Raw genomic sequence first — 15,659 nt, forward strand, 5'->3', positions numbered from 1 at the left:
CCTCAGACCGATAGGCTATCATTTGATAACGCCCAGGGGCGGAGCAGGGGGGGGGGCTAATTTGGCTTAAGCCCAAAATGTTTTGTCAAAAGCCCCGAATCTTTTAGGTTTTTTAAAATAACTTCAACTTTGTTTCTTTCCTCTCAGTATTTCTGACTGGAGCGGCAAAAAAAATGAAACAAAAGCTCTATTACCGTGCGTGGTGGCGGACGGTAATGCATCGCGCATCACTCAGCTTGTTTGCCAACTGCCAATAAAAACTAACGAAGAAGAATGTAAATCTTCTTCTTCGCCGTTGTCATCAGGGGCTGGCCGCTGTTGTATGTTTCACCGGCGTCGTAGCGAGCTTACTGGCTAACCGGCTGAAGTTATTATGGACATTATTATGAAGGTAAAATGATGACATAAAGAATCGCATGCACAGGGTAAGATTTGTGAAAGAGTAAATAAGATTGCAAGTTAAAATAAATTTGCATGCGCAAGAGAAGATTTGTAAAGGTGTAAATCGCCCTTCAAGTGTAAGAAAAAAATATTTGCAGCATTTAACTGTTATTCGTAAGTGTAATTCATGTATTTTGAAGCTGCAGTTTCATGTTAACGCAAAATAAATAGGATCTGTATTCTTCAGACTTCGCTTACACTTTTGGCACGGTTTTTGCGCACAAATGCGGCCAAAAGCACTGCAAGCCTGTGAACAGCAATTTACAAGCGAAAACAACAGAGGCAGGAACTGCAAAACAGATGAATTGCGTAAAATCAAACTTTGTGTAAAAAATAAACTGTTGCAAATGTCTAAATGACTTCTTGTGTGCATGGAGTAAAAAAGTTCCCGAAATAACCCGATTTGTACAGTTGCTCTTTCTTTTTCCTGCGCTTACAGTTTTGGCACACGATTCTCTCACTAACTGAGTTTTGCAAGCGCGAAGAGGAGGGCGGGTCCACCTTCTACATGTAGCCAATCAGATGAGCTTCTCGCTGACACTCGATTTACTCTGATCTGATTGGTTCAATAAACACGCCAGTCACCAGAACACATCTTTATATTCATTTGGCTCAGAAAGGTTCTCATTGCCAAAATGGTAGGCTACTTTTAATGCACACATACATGTTGAATAAATAAACGAACAAATAAATAAATAAATAAATATGATTTCTTAATAAGCTGTGCACCAGGCTGACTGACATTCATATTGAATTTCGAGCTGGTTTAATATTATTGGATTGAAATTTTATACATTATATAATCTGTTACACCACTGAGCTGATGTTAAACTTTACAATCAAAACATTTAATGCCCATTCTTTATGTAATAATACCATTCTGATGCAGTGTTTTTCACATCATGTCTCTGTTCATGGTATTTAACATTCAATTATATATTTTGAAATATTGTCTTGCACTGTCAATATTGATTCTGATTACTTTCGTGTGACTGATCAAACTATTACATGTAGCTAGTATGACTAACAAAATGCTTTCTCTGTGTCCAGATTTGACTGTAATGAAAAACTGATACTAATAATAAATAAATAAACAAATAAATAAATAAATCATGATTTCTAAATAGGCTGTGCACCATTAGGCTGACTATATGAGGCAAAACTGAATTTCGAGCTGGTGTGTTAAGAAAGAAAATTTCTGTGTATCCAGTGCATGTATCCTGCTCATCATCATCCTCTTCCTCATCAGGTCATATTAGTTTGTAATCTTGATGCTGCTGAATGTAGGCCTAGTATCTGCCCTACTGCATGCATAATTTCACCTGTCTACTGATCATGGGGATTCCAGAAATAGTATTATTATTTTACTAAAATTAGTTATAATAATATTTTTTCCCCTTTAACATGTATTTTAAGATCATCTCTAAATTATGCACCATTTATCACCTGCAATTCCACCGTGTTATCACTAGATGGCTGTATAGCCCTATATAAAAACATCTATGCTGTGTATTCCCTGGTTCGGGGTTTTTATTCAAAAATAATTAGTTACTTTTTGTCAAAGTTGAGTTCATCGTGATTTAGTATCAGTTTTTCATTACAGTCAAATCTGGACACAGAGAAAGCATTTTGTTAGTCATACTAACTACATATAATAGTTTGATCAGTCACATGAAAGTAATCAGAATCAATATTGACAGTGCAAGACAATATTTCAAAATATATAATTGAATGTTAAATACCATGAACAGAGACATGATGTGAAAAACACTGCATCAGAATGGTATTATTACATAAAGAATGGGCATTAAATGTTTTGATTGTAAAGTTTAACATCAGCTCAGTGGTGTAACAGATTATATAATGTATAAAATTTCAATCCAATAATATTAAAACCAGCTCAAAATTCAATGAGTGTCAGTCAGCCTGGTGCACAGCTTATTAAGAAATCATATTTATTTATTTATTTATTTATTTGTTCGTTTATTTATTCAACATGTATGTGTGCATTAAAAGTAGCCTACCATTTTGGCAATGAGAACCTTTCTGAGCCAAATGAAGATAAAGATGTGTTCTGGTGACTGGCGTGTTTATTGAACCAATCAGATCAGAGTAAATCGAGTGTCAGCGAGAAGCTCATCTGATTGGCTACATGAAGAAGGTGGAACCGCCCTCCTCTTCGCGCTTGCAAAACTCAGTTAGAGAATCGTGTGCCAAAACTGTAAGCGCAGGAAAAAGAAAGACGCAACTGTACAAATCGGGTTATTTCGGGAACTTTTTAACTCCATGCACACAAGAAGTCATTTAGACATTTGTAACAGTTTATTATTTTTACACAAGGTTTGATTTTACGCAATTCATCTGTTTTGCAGTTCCTGCCTCTGTTGTTTTCGCTTGTAAATTGCTGTTCACAGGCTTGCAGTGCTTTTGGCCGCATTTGTGCCTAAAACCGTGCCAAAAGTGTAAGCGAAGTCTGAAGAATACAGATCCTATTTATTCTGCGTTTGCATGAAGCTGCAGCTTCAAAATACATGAATTACACTTACGAATAAGTTATATGCTGCAAATATTCTTTTCTTACACTTGAAGGGCGATTTACACCTTTACAAATCTTCTCTTGCGCATGCAAATTTATTTTACGCTTGCAATCTTATTTAGCCTACTCTTTCACAAATCTTACCCTGTGCATGCGATTCTTTATGTCATCATTTTACCTTCATACATTATAAAGTTTTTTTATACTGAACACTAACAGTAAACCTCACCGGCCGGAGAGAGATTCAGAAGCAGCGTCAGACGAACCACGGACAAGTGCTTCAAATGTACTTACTTTCCTGAGAATTTAATCTGTTTTTTTTTTTTCTGGCGGTGCAGCACAATGACCTTTTCCACAATATTACATTTTTTTGAGGCGCCTGTAATAATGTAATAAACGTATTAGTATTTACATAATTAAAGGAATTGTTATGGTGAACAGTAATAATGAATAAATGGTAGCAGCAGAGTATTGCTAATTAAATGAATATCACTGTCCACAATTTTATATGTAAGCTTTTTGGACAACACATCATTATTTTACTGTAACATTTTACACAATATCATCTATATTTAATGCAGCAATTCTGAACAAAAAGTATTCATATTTAATAATAAGACACAGGTCTTTGGAACTGTTATTGCACACAAGACTTAAATTATTATCAGCGAGTTATGGTGTCGTTTTGGTAGCCTGGCTCCGCCCTCCTACGCACTTCCGCTCAATTTCATTTTCCTTCAGTACTACGTCTGGGATTGCGCTGTAGACTTTAGGCTTGTTCGACTTGAACCGGCGCTGCACAGACCGATCGGTTGATGGCATCAAAGTACCGCGAGAGCGATTAGAGAGCAGACGGCTCCTTATGCTTTTGAATCGCTCTCGCGGTACTTTGATGTCATCAACCGATCGGTCTGCGCAGCGCCGGTTCAAGTCGAACAAGCCTTTTGGTTTTTCCGATCAACTTTTTACCGGGCCAATCAGCGAACAGAGGGAGTGGCTGAGAACGATGACGTTGATGTCGACTCGTGCGTTATTTTGAGTTGTAGTTCAAAATAAGAAAGATGCGAGCGAAGCCATTCGGTCCGTTGTGGCAACGCTGCGAATATCAAGAAGTTAAAGCCGGAGCAAGAACAATCTTTGCTTAGTTTTGTGTTTATGGCCATCCTCCCACGGGGTTCGGGAAAAGACATATGTCACGACCAAACGTCAGCGATTGGTTATGGCAGATAGAGTGACTTTTAGTAATAGTTTTAGACTTCAATAGAATACCCGCCTAAAAGAAAGTTAACGCTTGTTAATGGAGCGGTGCCAGACTCTCTGTACAAATGAAATGTACGAGAGTCTGGTAGAACCAGGCTAGCGTTTTGGCCCTGCAGTCTAAAGGGCTGTTATAGGTTTTACACGCCACTAGATAATACTGTGTTTTACCTATGTAGGCTAACTTAAAAATAGTCAGATAATGGTTGCCTCTTTTAAGTTGGCAGGGGGGGAAATGAGTCATCCTTAACATTTTTGGTGTTTTGGATTCACTACAGCTGGAGAAAAATTAAATACAAAATAGGTTGTAGGCTCTACGGGGTGAATTTTTTTTTTTTTTTTTTTTTTTTTTTTTTTTTACTGAGTAGGCCTAACTATCATACTTTTCCCAGATAGTGTATAGATTTTAGGCATTCTAATCTCAAACAGCCTGAAAAATAGGGCATTTAGCTGACGTAAATGGGGAAAAAATCTAAGCCCCAAATGTTTCTATTGTCTGGCTCCGCCCCTGTCCACAATGGTGTTTATACTACTGTAAATAGCCTACATATTGATCATTTTTATATTGGAAAAAGCTTAAGGCTATGTAAATTTGAAAAGTGCTGTGAAATATGGATTTCGAAAAGACATTATTATTCAATATTCGTTAATTCATACATGGTAGTGTTATTATTATTATTACATTGAATTAATTGCAACGCTTCAATATGTGAGTTATATTCTCAGAAAACTGAACACATTTAATGTTATCAGGCTTTGCGCACTTGGGGTGTATGCCTACTAGCCTAAATTAGCCTGCCACAAGACGGCACTGTTTTCAAAACTCCTGATGCTTCAAACAATGAGAAAAGCTTCAAAGCTTTTTTTATTTATTTTTTATTTTTACAATACCGCTCATTGCATTTGTTGCTAAATCAGAAGCAGTTGCTGGGGGTAGCATATTACAGAAGTAACAAGTTACAAAATATATGACTTATTCAGCAACCAAGAACTATAACACATTACCCACACTAAATATGGTAATATAACTGACATCACACTTTAAGTAACTCAAGTTACAAACAAATAAGATGCAGCATGTCAGACAAAATCTGCAGGAACTAATAGCCAGCGTCAACCCGAGACTCGAGAAAATGGAAAAAAGAAATCTTTGGCTGCACCCCGGTTCGATGTCATTTCAGTCCATATCTTGCCAAGGGTGTAAAGCAATTGAAAGTAGTTACTCAGTTACTCAGTACATTTACAAAACAGTATAAATTATGCAGTACAAAACACATTACAATTCCAGCTACAGCTACTACTATAGTACACCATAGTTAAAGTAACCTGCCCAACAACTGGTCAGGAAAAACAATTGTATTCTATTGTGAAAAATGGACTCTCAAGAAGCAATAGCTTATAAGTAGGGGTCCATCCCACCAGCAACACCTCCCCACCCACCTGACAAAGATAGTATGAGCGGTCCAACTTTAGATGCCAGGAACAACCATTCTTTAAATTGTGGGTATTTAGAATACAGTTACCTTCATCAGACAAAAATTGACAGTCATTGTACCTTTGTAGCTTTAAGAGGCTTTATTTCTCTGTCCCATAAGGCTTGGCCTACTAATTTTTTACATCTTCAGTGTTAGAATACAAACATGGAATTAAAAGAGCTTAGATATGGATATGCAATCAATCAGTCAAATTTTATTTTAAAAAAAATCCCCTCAAAATTACACTTTTTCAAGAAATCTAGAAACGGAACAATCAACAAGATCAGACAAAGAACTGAAAATTAGGACTATAATATACAAACTAAAACAAATCGTCAAAACCCAATCAAACCACAAACAACTATGGTAACAAATGCAAACAAGGAAACAGAAAAGTAAAAAAAGTAAAACCATATCAAAATTCTACAGAAACACAGATTCATCATGACATTCCTTTCTTTCTCCTTTGTTAGTCTTTCTTGTTCTCTTGAAATCAAGAGCCAGAAAATAGGCCACGTTTATTATTACCAGCAAAGTCAATAACAAATGTATTTCGTTCCAAAGATTAATCTATTGCCCATAGTTTCTACAAAATGATTTAATTATTAGTTTAGAATAAAAATCGTGTTCTGTCTCAAAATGAAAGTGTTTTGCACAAGTTTGTCATATAGGCCTGACAACAGAACTAAAGTATTTTCCCTCCATCTCTACCAAACAATGTCCCGTCATACCTTTAGTTCTTTGATAATATGCTATGAATTTATCTAATTAATATTCATGCATTAAGCTGGTGTTAATGTATGAGGCAAGCCGTTTAAAAAAGTAGTGTTCTCAAATGACCCCTTGAGTTTGAGCTGCTCTCTGGTCCCAAGAAATACAAATGATTGTGGTGTTTAACTCTAAAAATATGCAGTATTCCCCAAACAAATGTGCTTTTTTCTACATCTGTATATTTGATGAAAAATTGCAAATAGAATCCATGATAGTTGGAGATGAACATAATTGTTTTGTTTTTTGTGATTTTTAATATATAATGATGCATTGATGACGGTTATTATTTTGTTCTGTGTGCCGGGAAATTGATTTGCTTTCTTTGACTTAAGGTTAAACATTGACTACTGAATGTAAATAGAATCCTATTGCTGACCCCACTATAAAAAGATGTCCCCTGGTCCATTTACTTCAGTTTTTTTATATCAGCTGAAGAACTGGAATAAACAGCATGGAGTGTGAGCAGCGGTTGAATTGGTTAATGCTTGCAATGATATTTCCTCTTATTGCAGGTAAGTCTTTTTGCTTAATCAAGATAAATACATTCTGAAATTTAGAGGCAAAACGTCTTTTAGCATGAAAGGAATTATATAAAAAATTAAGGTACTTTTAAAGACTTTATGATAGACAGCTCACAAATAATTCTCATCTAAATTTGTATTTTGTCTTGGATATATATATGCATTTTCTCTGGAAATGAAACCACAACAAAAGTTATTTTCCTTGTGACCTCCTCCAATGATCTGATTGTTTCTAGGTGCTCCATCCTCCATATCCAAAATACACGGATCATGTCCTGAGGAGAAGCTAAACATTGTTGGAGGGAGCTTTGTTCTTTCAAATAACTATTCAGATGGGAGTACTCTAAGATACATCTGTCCGGATGGATATTACCCATCGGTTCAGTCACGTCTTTGTAAAAATGGGCTTTGGACTAGTTCCAGAAAAACCCCAGAGTGCAAAAGTAAGAAACAAGACATTCATGGTTGAACGTGATTTCACCAAGTAAAACATGTGCCTTGATCAGATCAACAGCTTTGTTGATCCTCGAACAACATTCCAATCAACCAATCAGATTGGAGGGATACGTTAGGGTTAATATTAAGACTACATTTTTGGACAGGAATGTTGTGCAGGATCACAAAACATGTCAATCAAGGAACATGTTGTACATGGTGAAATCACATTCACCCATTTGGTCACCGTGATTTTGAGTCATTATATCATGAATAAATGCTGGACTATTTTGAAGCAGAGTTATGTATTATTTATTTATTTATTTTAAATCAGACGCTGTTTAAAACATCTCTTCTACAGTATGTGTTTATTTGTGCTTTTATTCTAGAGGTCACATGTCCCAATCCTCGTGTTTTGGAGAATGGAGAGGTGACCCCATATAAAGACAGGTACTATGTGAATGACACAACCACCTACTCATGTCATTCTGATTACAAGTTCCGTGGCTCGGCGGTCCGTGTTTGCAAGCCAAATGGGAAGTGGAATGGAACCACACCAATCTGTGGACGTGACTGTGAGTGATTGCCATTATTTTCAGCAGTTTCCATGAACTATCGGATATAAAAATGATAATTTAGTTCCTGGTATAATATCTCTCCATATATCAGAGTCCTTGAGTTTAGCTTAAAAACATTTTGCACTGATGTGTGATATGTATTGCATTCTGTTGCATTTTTATCTGATGTCATGTGAGTACAACACAGTTTCAGCAGAAATTTCATCACAATCATATCAAATTTCATCAGAAATTCCTCTCCATGAATCTGCCTAGATCAAATGGAGGTCCAAAGATCTTCACTTCAATTTTTCTCTTTGTTACTTAATCACAGCTGATCACTGTCCTGATCCCGGAGTTCCCCCTGGTAGCAGTCGAACAGGCCACATGTTTAACATTGACGACAAAGTCACGTACAGCTGTGACAGTAAATTGACCTTGATTGGTTCCAAAGAGCGAGTCTGTCAGGATGGTGGCCAGTGGTCGGGGACAGAGCCGCAATGCTACGGTGAGTCTTCTGATCGCTAAATCGCAGTTCCGAAATGATGTAACTTGTATGGACTTGTGTTCTCAAAAATAAGAGATTTTGCTTTTGAAATGTGGCTTTTCTGGATAATGCACCTATAATGTTGTTGTGTAAATATTGTGCAGGACATTTCACATACGACACCCCAGAGGAAGCGTCAGAAGCATTTAGCAGTGCTCTAAAGTCCAATCTAGCAGTTTCTCAACAGTATGAAGGAGAAGGTACATTTGTGTGGTTTAAAGCCTTAATCATATTTTTACACAAATGCACACGTTTTTTCATCGTCATTAATAATTGCCGTGCTCAGAAAAAGAAATGAATGTGAATCCATAACGTGCCTTGTTCCTTCTGTCTTCAGATCAGCAGGGGAAGAAAATAACTTTGGATCAGGGTGGAAAACTTGATATCTACATTGCTGTGGATGCATCTGACAGCATTGAAAAGGAAGATTTTGACAAGGCAAAAAATACCATTAAACTGCTTATAGACAAGGTATGTCCCCGATGATGTAATAAAATTGTAAGACTTATATTTTAGGCTACTGATGTAGATAACGAAGCATTCTTAAATCTTTCTAAAAGCAGTCATTTAATTGCTGTTAATTTTGATGTTAAAGGTTCTGCATGTATTATGTAAAAATTCATCAGTAAAAATACCGATATTTGAAAAGGAAGCATTACGATTGTGCTGCTGTCAATAGTGAACTTTTAACCTCACATCCTTGTCGTAAGCCTCCAATATGAGCCTTAAAGGGTTAGTTCACCCAAAAATGAAAATTATGTTGTTGATTGCTCACACTCATGTCGGTCCAACCCGTAACACTTTGGTTAATCTTCGGAACGCAAATCAGCATGAGAGGAGACCTATAGCAAACACACACCTATGTTCCTTGACATTTTCGAGTATGGGGTCTCTGCGAAACAAAAGTGGGTGTTTCTAAATTTGGGGGAGTTTTCAAACTGGTGTGTGTATATAAATCATGCAATGTAAATTATGCCCTACACCCGACCCCACCCCTAAAGCCGACCCACACTGTCACGTGGGCAAATCAGGTAACGCGGTCGAAAATACCCCTCTCTTTATGGCCTTGCCCACTGATCTAGTAACACCTAGAGACCTCCTGCAGAGACCTATACTTGTAGTTTTCTATATTTGGCTCCGAAATGGACAATAAGCCTGGTCGAGCACCAAGCTCACGTCTCAGGCAATGCTGCCCTCTTCCCGTGTAGGAACAGGCCTTCCTCCATGCAGCGTCAGGCCGCCACAGCAGGCCCTCAGCAAGCCAGAGCCGCACCGCAGATTCAGTCCCAGCCAGCTCGCACTTTCCACCCCCGTCTGCTCAACCTCGTAAGATCGTAGCTCAAATCCTTCTAATTTTCAGTCGCCACCCCAAAATAGTTTGTTTCAGCGTTCCCCCATAGACGGCGCAAATATTAAACACTATTAAATGGAGTATATTTGAAAGGCTACACTCTCGAGAGGGGTGTTAGTCCCCCACAATCCACAGTATACTTGCATTGCGCTCTGGTCCCGGTGTTGTGCCGAATTTTGACCCCCGCCAAATCCCCCTAGCATTGGTAGGTTTAGGATTACTTGTGGGGGAGGGGTTAGGATTAGGGGTGGGGTTAGGATTAGGCAATCAGGTACTGACTTCAACGAGGGGGGTAATAATTTGGCAGGGGGTCGAAATTCGGCACAACACCGGTTCACAATTCAAGCAATTACCGCAGGATGAAATCAAGTCGAACACAGAATATGATCTTAATGAAAATCCTGTTTCACATTATGGAAGCAAAATGCATATGTCGTTTCATGTGGACTTGAGTTCTTTATGTGTTAAAGGATTAGTTCACTTTTTAAAAAAACTTTTGCTTATAATTTACTCAGCCCCATGTCATCCAAGATGTCCATGTATTTCTTTCTTCAGTCGAAAAGAAATTAAGGTTTTTGATGAAAACATTCTAGGATTTTTCTCCATATAATGGACTTCATGGGGTACCAAACGGTCCAAGGTCCAAATGACAGTTTCAGTGCAGCTTCAAATGGCTTTAAATGACAACAGACGAAAATCTTTTTTCGAGTCATTTCTTTGGTTGAATGAACGAAATGACTCGAAAAAAGATTTGTTCATTTTGATGAACGAGTTCGAACAGGAGAGTCGCGAACCTACATCACAGAACAGAGCAAGGCGAGCATTTGTGCTTATAAAACTTGAACTTTTTTATTTATTTTTGAAATGACCGATCGTTTCGCAAGATAAGACTCTTATGCATCGTCTGGTATCATTTAAAGCCATTTGAAGCTGCACTGAAACTGTCATTTGGACCTTGGACCGTTTGGTACCCCATTAAGTCCATTATATGGAGAAAAAGCCCGGAATGTTTTCATCAAAAACCTTAATTTCTTTTCGACTGAAGAAAGAAAGACATGGACATCTTGGATGACATGGGGGTGAGTAAATTATCAGCAAAAGTTTTTTTAAAAAGTGAACTAATCCTTTAATGCTATCATCAACATCTTGCTATTTGTTAATGCTATCATTAATGCTAACATAACCACATTTAAATACAGCATTTTGATTGGATAACCGACAGATGTTGCTTCCAACTCTGAAATCTTATTGCTATTTCCCAAAAGATTAGTTATTACCAGGTCTCCCCAAACTATGAGATCCTGATGTTTGCTACAGACGTTCACCGGATAATCTCTATGAGGAACTTTAAAAGTATTAAAGATGCAGATAAGCTAACAAAGGTTTTTGAGGATCTGGACAATTTTAAATATGAAGGTAAGTACGGCTCTTATTGTCATACATACATTACATAGGCCTACATGAGTCTTATTGTATACATTGATACAGTCAGATTTAGAGATGATAATTACAGAAAAATGTGCCATGCCAAAATAGTACATTTAGGGGTACAGAAATTTGTTAGAGTTCATTTATGTAAGTGAGGATAGCAAGGTGTCTGGAAAATTTTGGTAGACTTGTGTGTATGTGTGTGTGTAAATATATATATATATATATATATATATATATATATATATATATATATATATATATATTACAGTCTAGACTAACTTAAGGATATTTGTTCATTGCTGTCCAATGTAGAGTAAAAATTAAACAAATCATATAACCTTTTTAAACAAAATCCCAATTCATGTTCTAATTTAGATTCATTTTTATTTTTAAATCTTTACATTTTTAGATTTAATGTTATCACTTGCTTTTAGAATTATTTAGTTAGTGAGAAACTTTTTATAAAAAAGTTTCTCATTAACTTGCCGATTGTAATATTTGTTTTTGGTGTTTTTGTGACAGATAAAGGTGAACGCACAGGTACCAATATCGCCAAACTCTATTCAGACATTTATGAGAGCATGATAATGGAGGAGCTCATAAATAAAACGACCTTCCTTGAGACCCAACACATCATCATTGTGTTCACTGATGGTATTTACATCTATTCCATTCATAATTTGCATTTACTAATCGAACTATGTCAACACACATGTATGTATGTGCATAATGCATTTTTTTGGTCCCCATGAGGAAAAAAACAACCTATAAATCACACTAAATTGTGTTTTTTGAAAATGTAAAAATGCATAAAGTTTTCTGTTAGGGTTGTTTAGGGTTATGGTTAAGGGATGTAATATACAGTTACAGTATAAAAATCATTATGTCTATGGAAAGTCCCCATAAAACTTGAAAACCCGACAGGCATTTTGCCATAAATTAGAGATCAACTTTGAAGCAAATATTCACAGTAATTTATCAAAATTGATCTCCTCCTTCATAGGTCAAGCAAACATGGGGGGGAATCCTATACCTAAAGTGAACAAGATCAAACATCTCATCACCAAAAATGATCTAAAGCGAGAGAAAAAACTTGGTAAGCAATGAATTTTTTTAATCATTATTATGAAATAAAATATTTAGGACTAGTATTTTTCAAATTTGTCTTTCATTTACAAGCATTATCATCAGGGAGAGCAAAAACTGCACATATTGATTTATAAGACTTTATTATTGATTTCTTATTGATACGAATGTGTCCTCTCTTTCCAGATCTTTATGTATTTGGAGTTGGAGAGGATGTAAATAAAGACGACGTGAATGGCTTGGTGTCACTGAGGGACCAAGAACAATATTTCTTTATGCTTCCAGACTTGGACAAGGTGCAGGAAACGTTTGACAGCATGATTGGTACTGTATATAATTTATATTTAATATAGATATACATTTTTAGATATTATATTTAGAGATTTATAGATATAAATTTCCTTCCTGCTTCTGTTCAATTCAAACATGGTGCCTTTAGATGTGTCATAGCAGGTTCGACATCAGCGACGGAAAATGTAATTAATTCTCGTGTATTTGTAATGCATTAGTTTGAATATGTGGAATGGACAATGGGATTTTCTTCAAAATTTCTACTTAGTCATACAGGTTTTGAACTACATGGATCTTAATGAATGTTGACAGACTAGAGAACTAATGCTTTAAGCATTGACTTAAGGAACCTCTAGTTCTTATCATGTAATGAATGATTGTTCCTATGTACCTGCTTCCTTGCACAGATGAGAGCACCAGTGTAGGATTGTGTGGGCTTCATCAAAACTATGACCATACTAAACGGAGTGCATTTCCCTGGTTGGCACAGATTAATGTTGTTGTAAGCATAACCTTTTTGATAGATAGATTCATGTGTATAATACTTTGCTCATTTAAAAAAAAAAAACAAAAAAAAACACACACACACAAGAAGAGGCAAAATAGACATGCAAGTTCTATGGCAATAGAGATGAAGCATGACAACATCTATCTTCTCTGCTCTTCATGTAGCGTCCTCCACAAGGTTCAAACTGTATGGGATCATTAGTGACCTCAAGATACATCTTGACAGCAGCTCATTGCTTCAAACACGGAGACACACCTGATAAGATACAAGTTCTTCTGGAAAAAGACCTGAAAGAAGGTAATGTTATGTCCTGGACTGATACACCCGTATTGTCAGATGATTAATGAAGAAAAAAGTGTTACAGCATAAATCTTATCAATGAAGTTTACTTGTCCTTTTGCAGATGTAAAAGTGGAAAAATACATATGTCATCCTAAATATAACATCACAGCAAAACAGCATTTGAAAATAAAGGAATATTATGAATTTGATGTAGCTCTTATACAGCTGAAAAAAGCTGTTACGATGAGTGCTAATCTACGGTGAGGAGTATGTAACTTGATGTAACTTTATTAAGAATAATAAAAAAAGGCTGAATTAATTAAATAACATCACGTGTATCTCTGTACAGACCTATCTGCATCCCCTGCACCAAAGAAACCAATGGAGCCCTGAAACTTTCAGACAGTGAAGGGACGTGCAGAAGACATGGTAGGGTACCAGATAAGACATCTGTCACACATGCTGCATGCATATTAGAATCCTATCAAAAAGTGTGAAAGATTAATTAAATGTAGATATATTAAACATGTGCCGCTGCTTATACAATGAAACAAACCAAACATAAAATGTCATACATTTTGCTTGTGTTACAGAGGAATTACTAATGAGCAACGAACTTGTGGAAGCTTCTTTTACGTCCAAAATGGAACTCAAAACTCATGTACCAAAAAAAATAAGAAACATCAAGATCAAGCGTGGGAAATATGTAATTATTTTATTTTTTTATTTCTAATCTGATGTGTAATTTAAAAAGTTCCTCTTTAAAAAAATTCTCCAGTGCATTATGAGTATAAGAAAGCAACAAAACTTTAACTTTGATTTTATGGGGCCTAAATGTCACATACAGCGTTCATGTATACAGCACAATCATTTGCTAGCACTTGAATTTCATTTAGCCATTTAACATTAATTATATGCATATGCTACAGAAAACATATTATTTGAAATATGTATATAAACATTTCATCCACAAAAATCAAAGAACACTTCTTGGTGTACTTATTCTTTAGCGAGATGCTTGTGTTGAAGATGCAAAAAAAGCAGAAGGAATCAACGTGACAAACGCAAGAGATGTGGTTACAGACAATTTTCTGTGCAGTGGTGGTAATGAACCACAAACAGATGATGTTTCCTGCAAAGGTATGTTTGATTTTTGCCATTGTGAGCCAGCTTATATTTGGCTCTAATCTACCACTTATGTCATAATGTTGGTTGAAAACATTTTAATCAGAGATCTGAAATTAATTGATATAATTCTTATATAGTTCCTTGTGTCTGCATGTCATTTTGTAATAGGTGAATCTGGTGGGGCCACTTACATAAATAAAAAAGCTCGACTGATTCAGGTGAGATTTCCATTTCCTGTTGAAAACAGTTTCGGTGATGTGGCTGTGAATTCTCGTATAAAATGGTCATTAAATAGGCGCTTGCCAAACGAAAGTGAACACCTTCATGAAGGGCCCTTCCACAAGTCCTTCAAAGGAAGTAATGTTACCATTTATGGTCAGTGGGTGGTGAGTCCTTGTGATTGGACGGTATGAACAGAGTTGATGTATGAACAGAATAATTCAAATTGCTTTGTTTTGTTCAGATATTGCACACATTTCATCATGGATTATTTCATATGAAGTTTAAGTTAGTTATGTATAAGTAAGAAATACGTTTAAATGGTAGAACCGTTATGTTATTTCATTAGCTGCAGGGTCCAAAGAAGAGACGGCAAGTTTTGAAGAGCAGAGAGTAAACTCTCACACACATACACGCATATATATAAAGCCATAGGGATGTTTTCTTCCATTTGGAATTTGTTTATGGTGAATCTAAATATTAATTTGAGAGAAGCTGAGAAATATGAGCCTTTTTTAATATCTGTAAAATTTTGATAGGTTGGTGTCGTAAGCTGGGGAGTGAAGGACATCTGCACAAAAAACCCGAACCCCGTTTCCCAAGCACACACCAGAGATTACCATACAAATCTTTTCAGTGCGGATATTCTATCATTCCTTAAAGAACACCTAGGAAATGACACAATAGGCAACCCTCTAACGTTCTTCTGAATGTTTTAGCTCACTGAAACTGTGTGAGTCCAATTTGTTTAAACACTGATACATTTTCATTGATATATTAAATTTCTATAAGTCAAATAAAAACGAATCCAGTTTATCATCAA

General features: G+C 36.2%; 1 protein-coding gene across 1 annotated transcript; it reads left to right on the top strand.

Moving 5' to 3' along the window:
- Window positions 1-6,836: 6,836 nt before the first annotated feature.
- Window positions 6,837-15,659, top strand: cfb (complement factor B). Its single transcript, XM_077233356.1, has 18 exons — window positions 6,837-6,992; window positions 7,238-7,444; window positions 7,826-8,011; window positions 8,328-8,501; window positions 8,645-8,740; window positions 8,878-9,011; window positions 11,157-11,307; window positions 11,845-11,976; window positions 12,326-12,418; window positions 12,595-12,732; window positions 13,107-13,201; window positions 13,372-13,504; window positions 13,611-13,749; window positions 13,839-13,918; window positions 14,083-14,195; window positions 14,500-14,629; window positions 14,786-14,835; window positions 15,376-15,659. Exons 1-18 carry the CDS (start codon window positions 6,932-6,934, stop codon window positions 15,544-15,546), a joined length of 2,283 nt encoding a protein of 760 aa, XP_077089471.1. The 5' UTR covers window positions 6,837-6,931; the 3' UTR covers window positions 15,547-15,659.

Source organism: Siphateles boraxobius, unplaced genomic scaffold, assembly GCF_051911475.1.
Source record: "Siphateles boraxobius isolate OS27281-9 unplaced genomic scaffold, OSU_SipBor_1 18, whole genome shotgun sequence".
NCBI classification, from domain to species: Eukaryota; Metazoa; Chordata; class Actinopteri; order Cypriniformes; family Leuciscidae; genus Siphateles; species Siphateles boraxobius.

What these genes read in the sequence shown, in the direction of transcription:
- cfb (XM_077233356.1), top strand. Translation starts at nt 6,932, where the DNA reads ATGGAGTGTGAGCAGCGGTTGAATTGGTTAATGCTTGCAATGATATTT. An exon ending in ACCAATCTGTGGACGTGACT is followed by an intron (nt 8,012 to 8,327) that starts GTGAGTGATTGC and finishes ACTTAATCACAG; the next exon opens with CTGATCACTGTCCTGATCCC. An exon ending in AGATGATGTTTCCTGCAAAG is followed by an intron (nt 14,630 to 14,785) that starts GTATGTTTGATT and finishes ATTTTGTAATAG; the next exon opens with GTGAATCTGGTGGGGCCACT.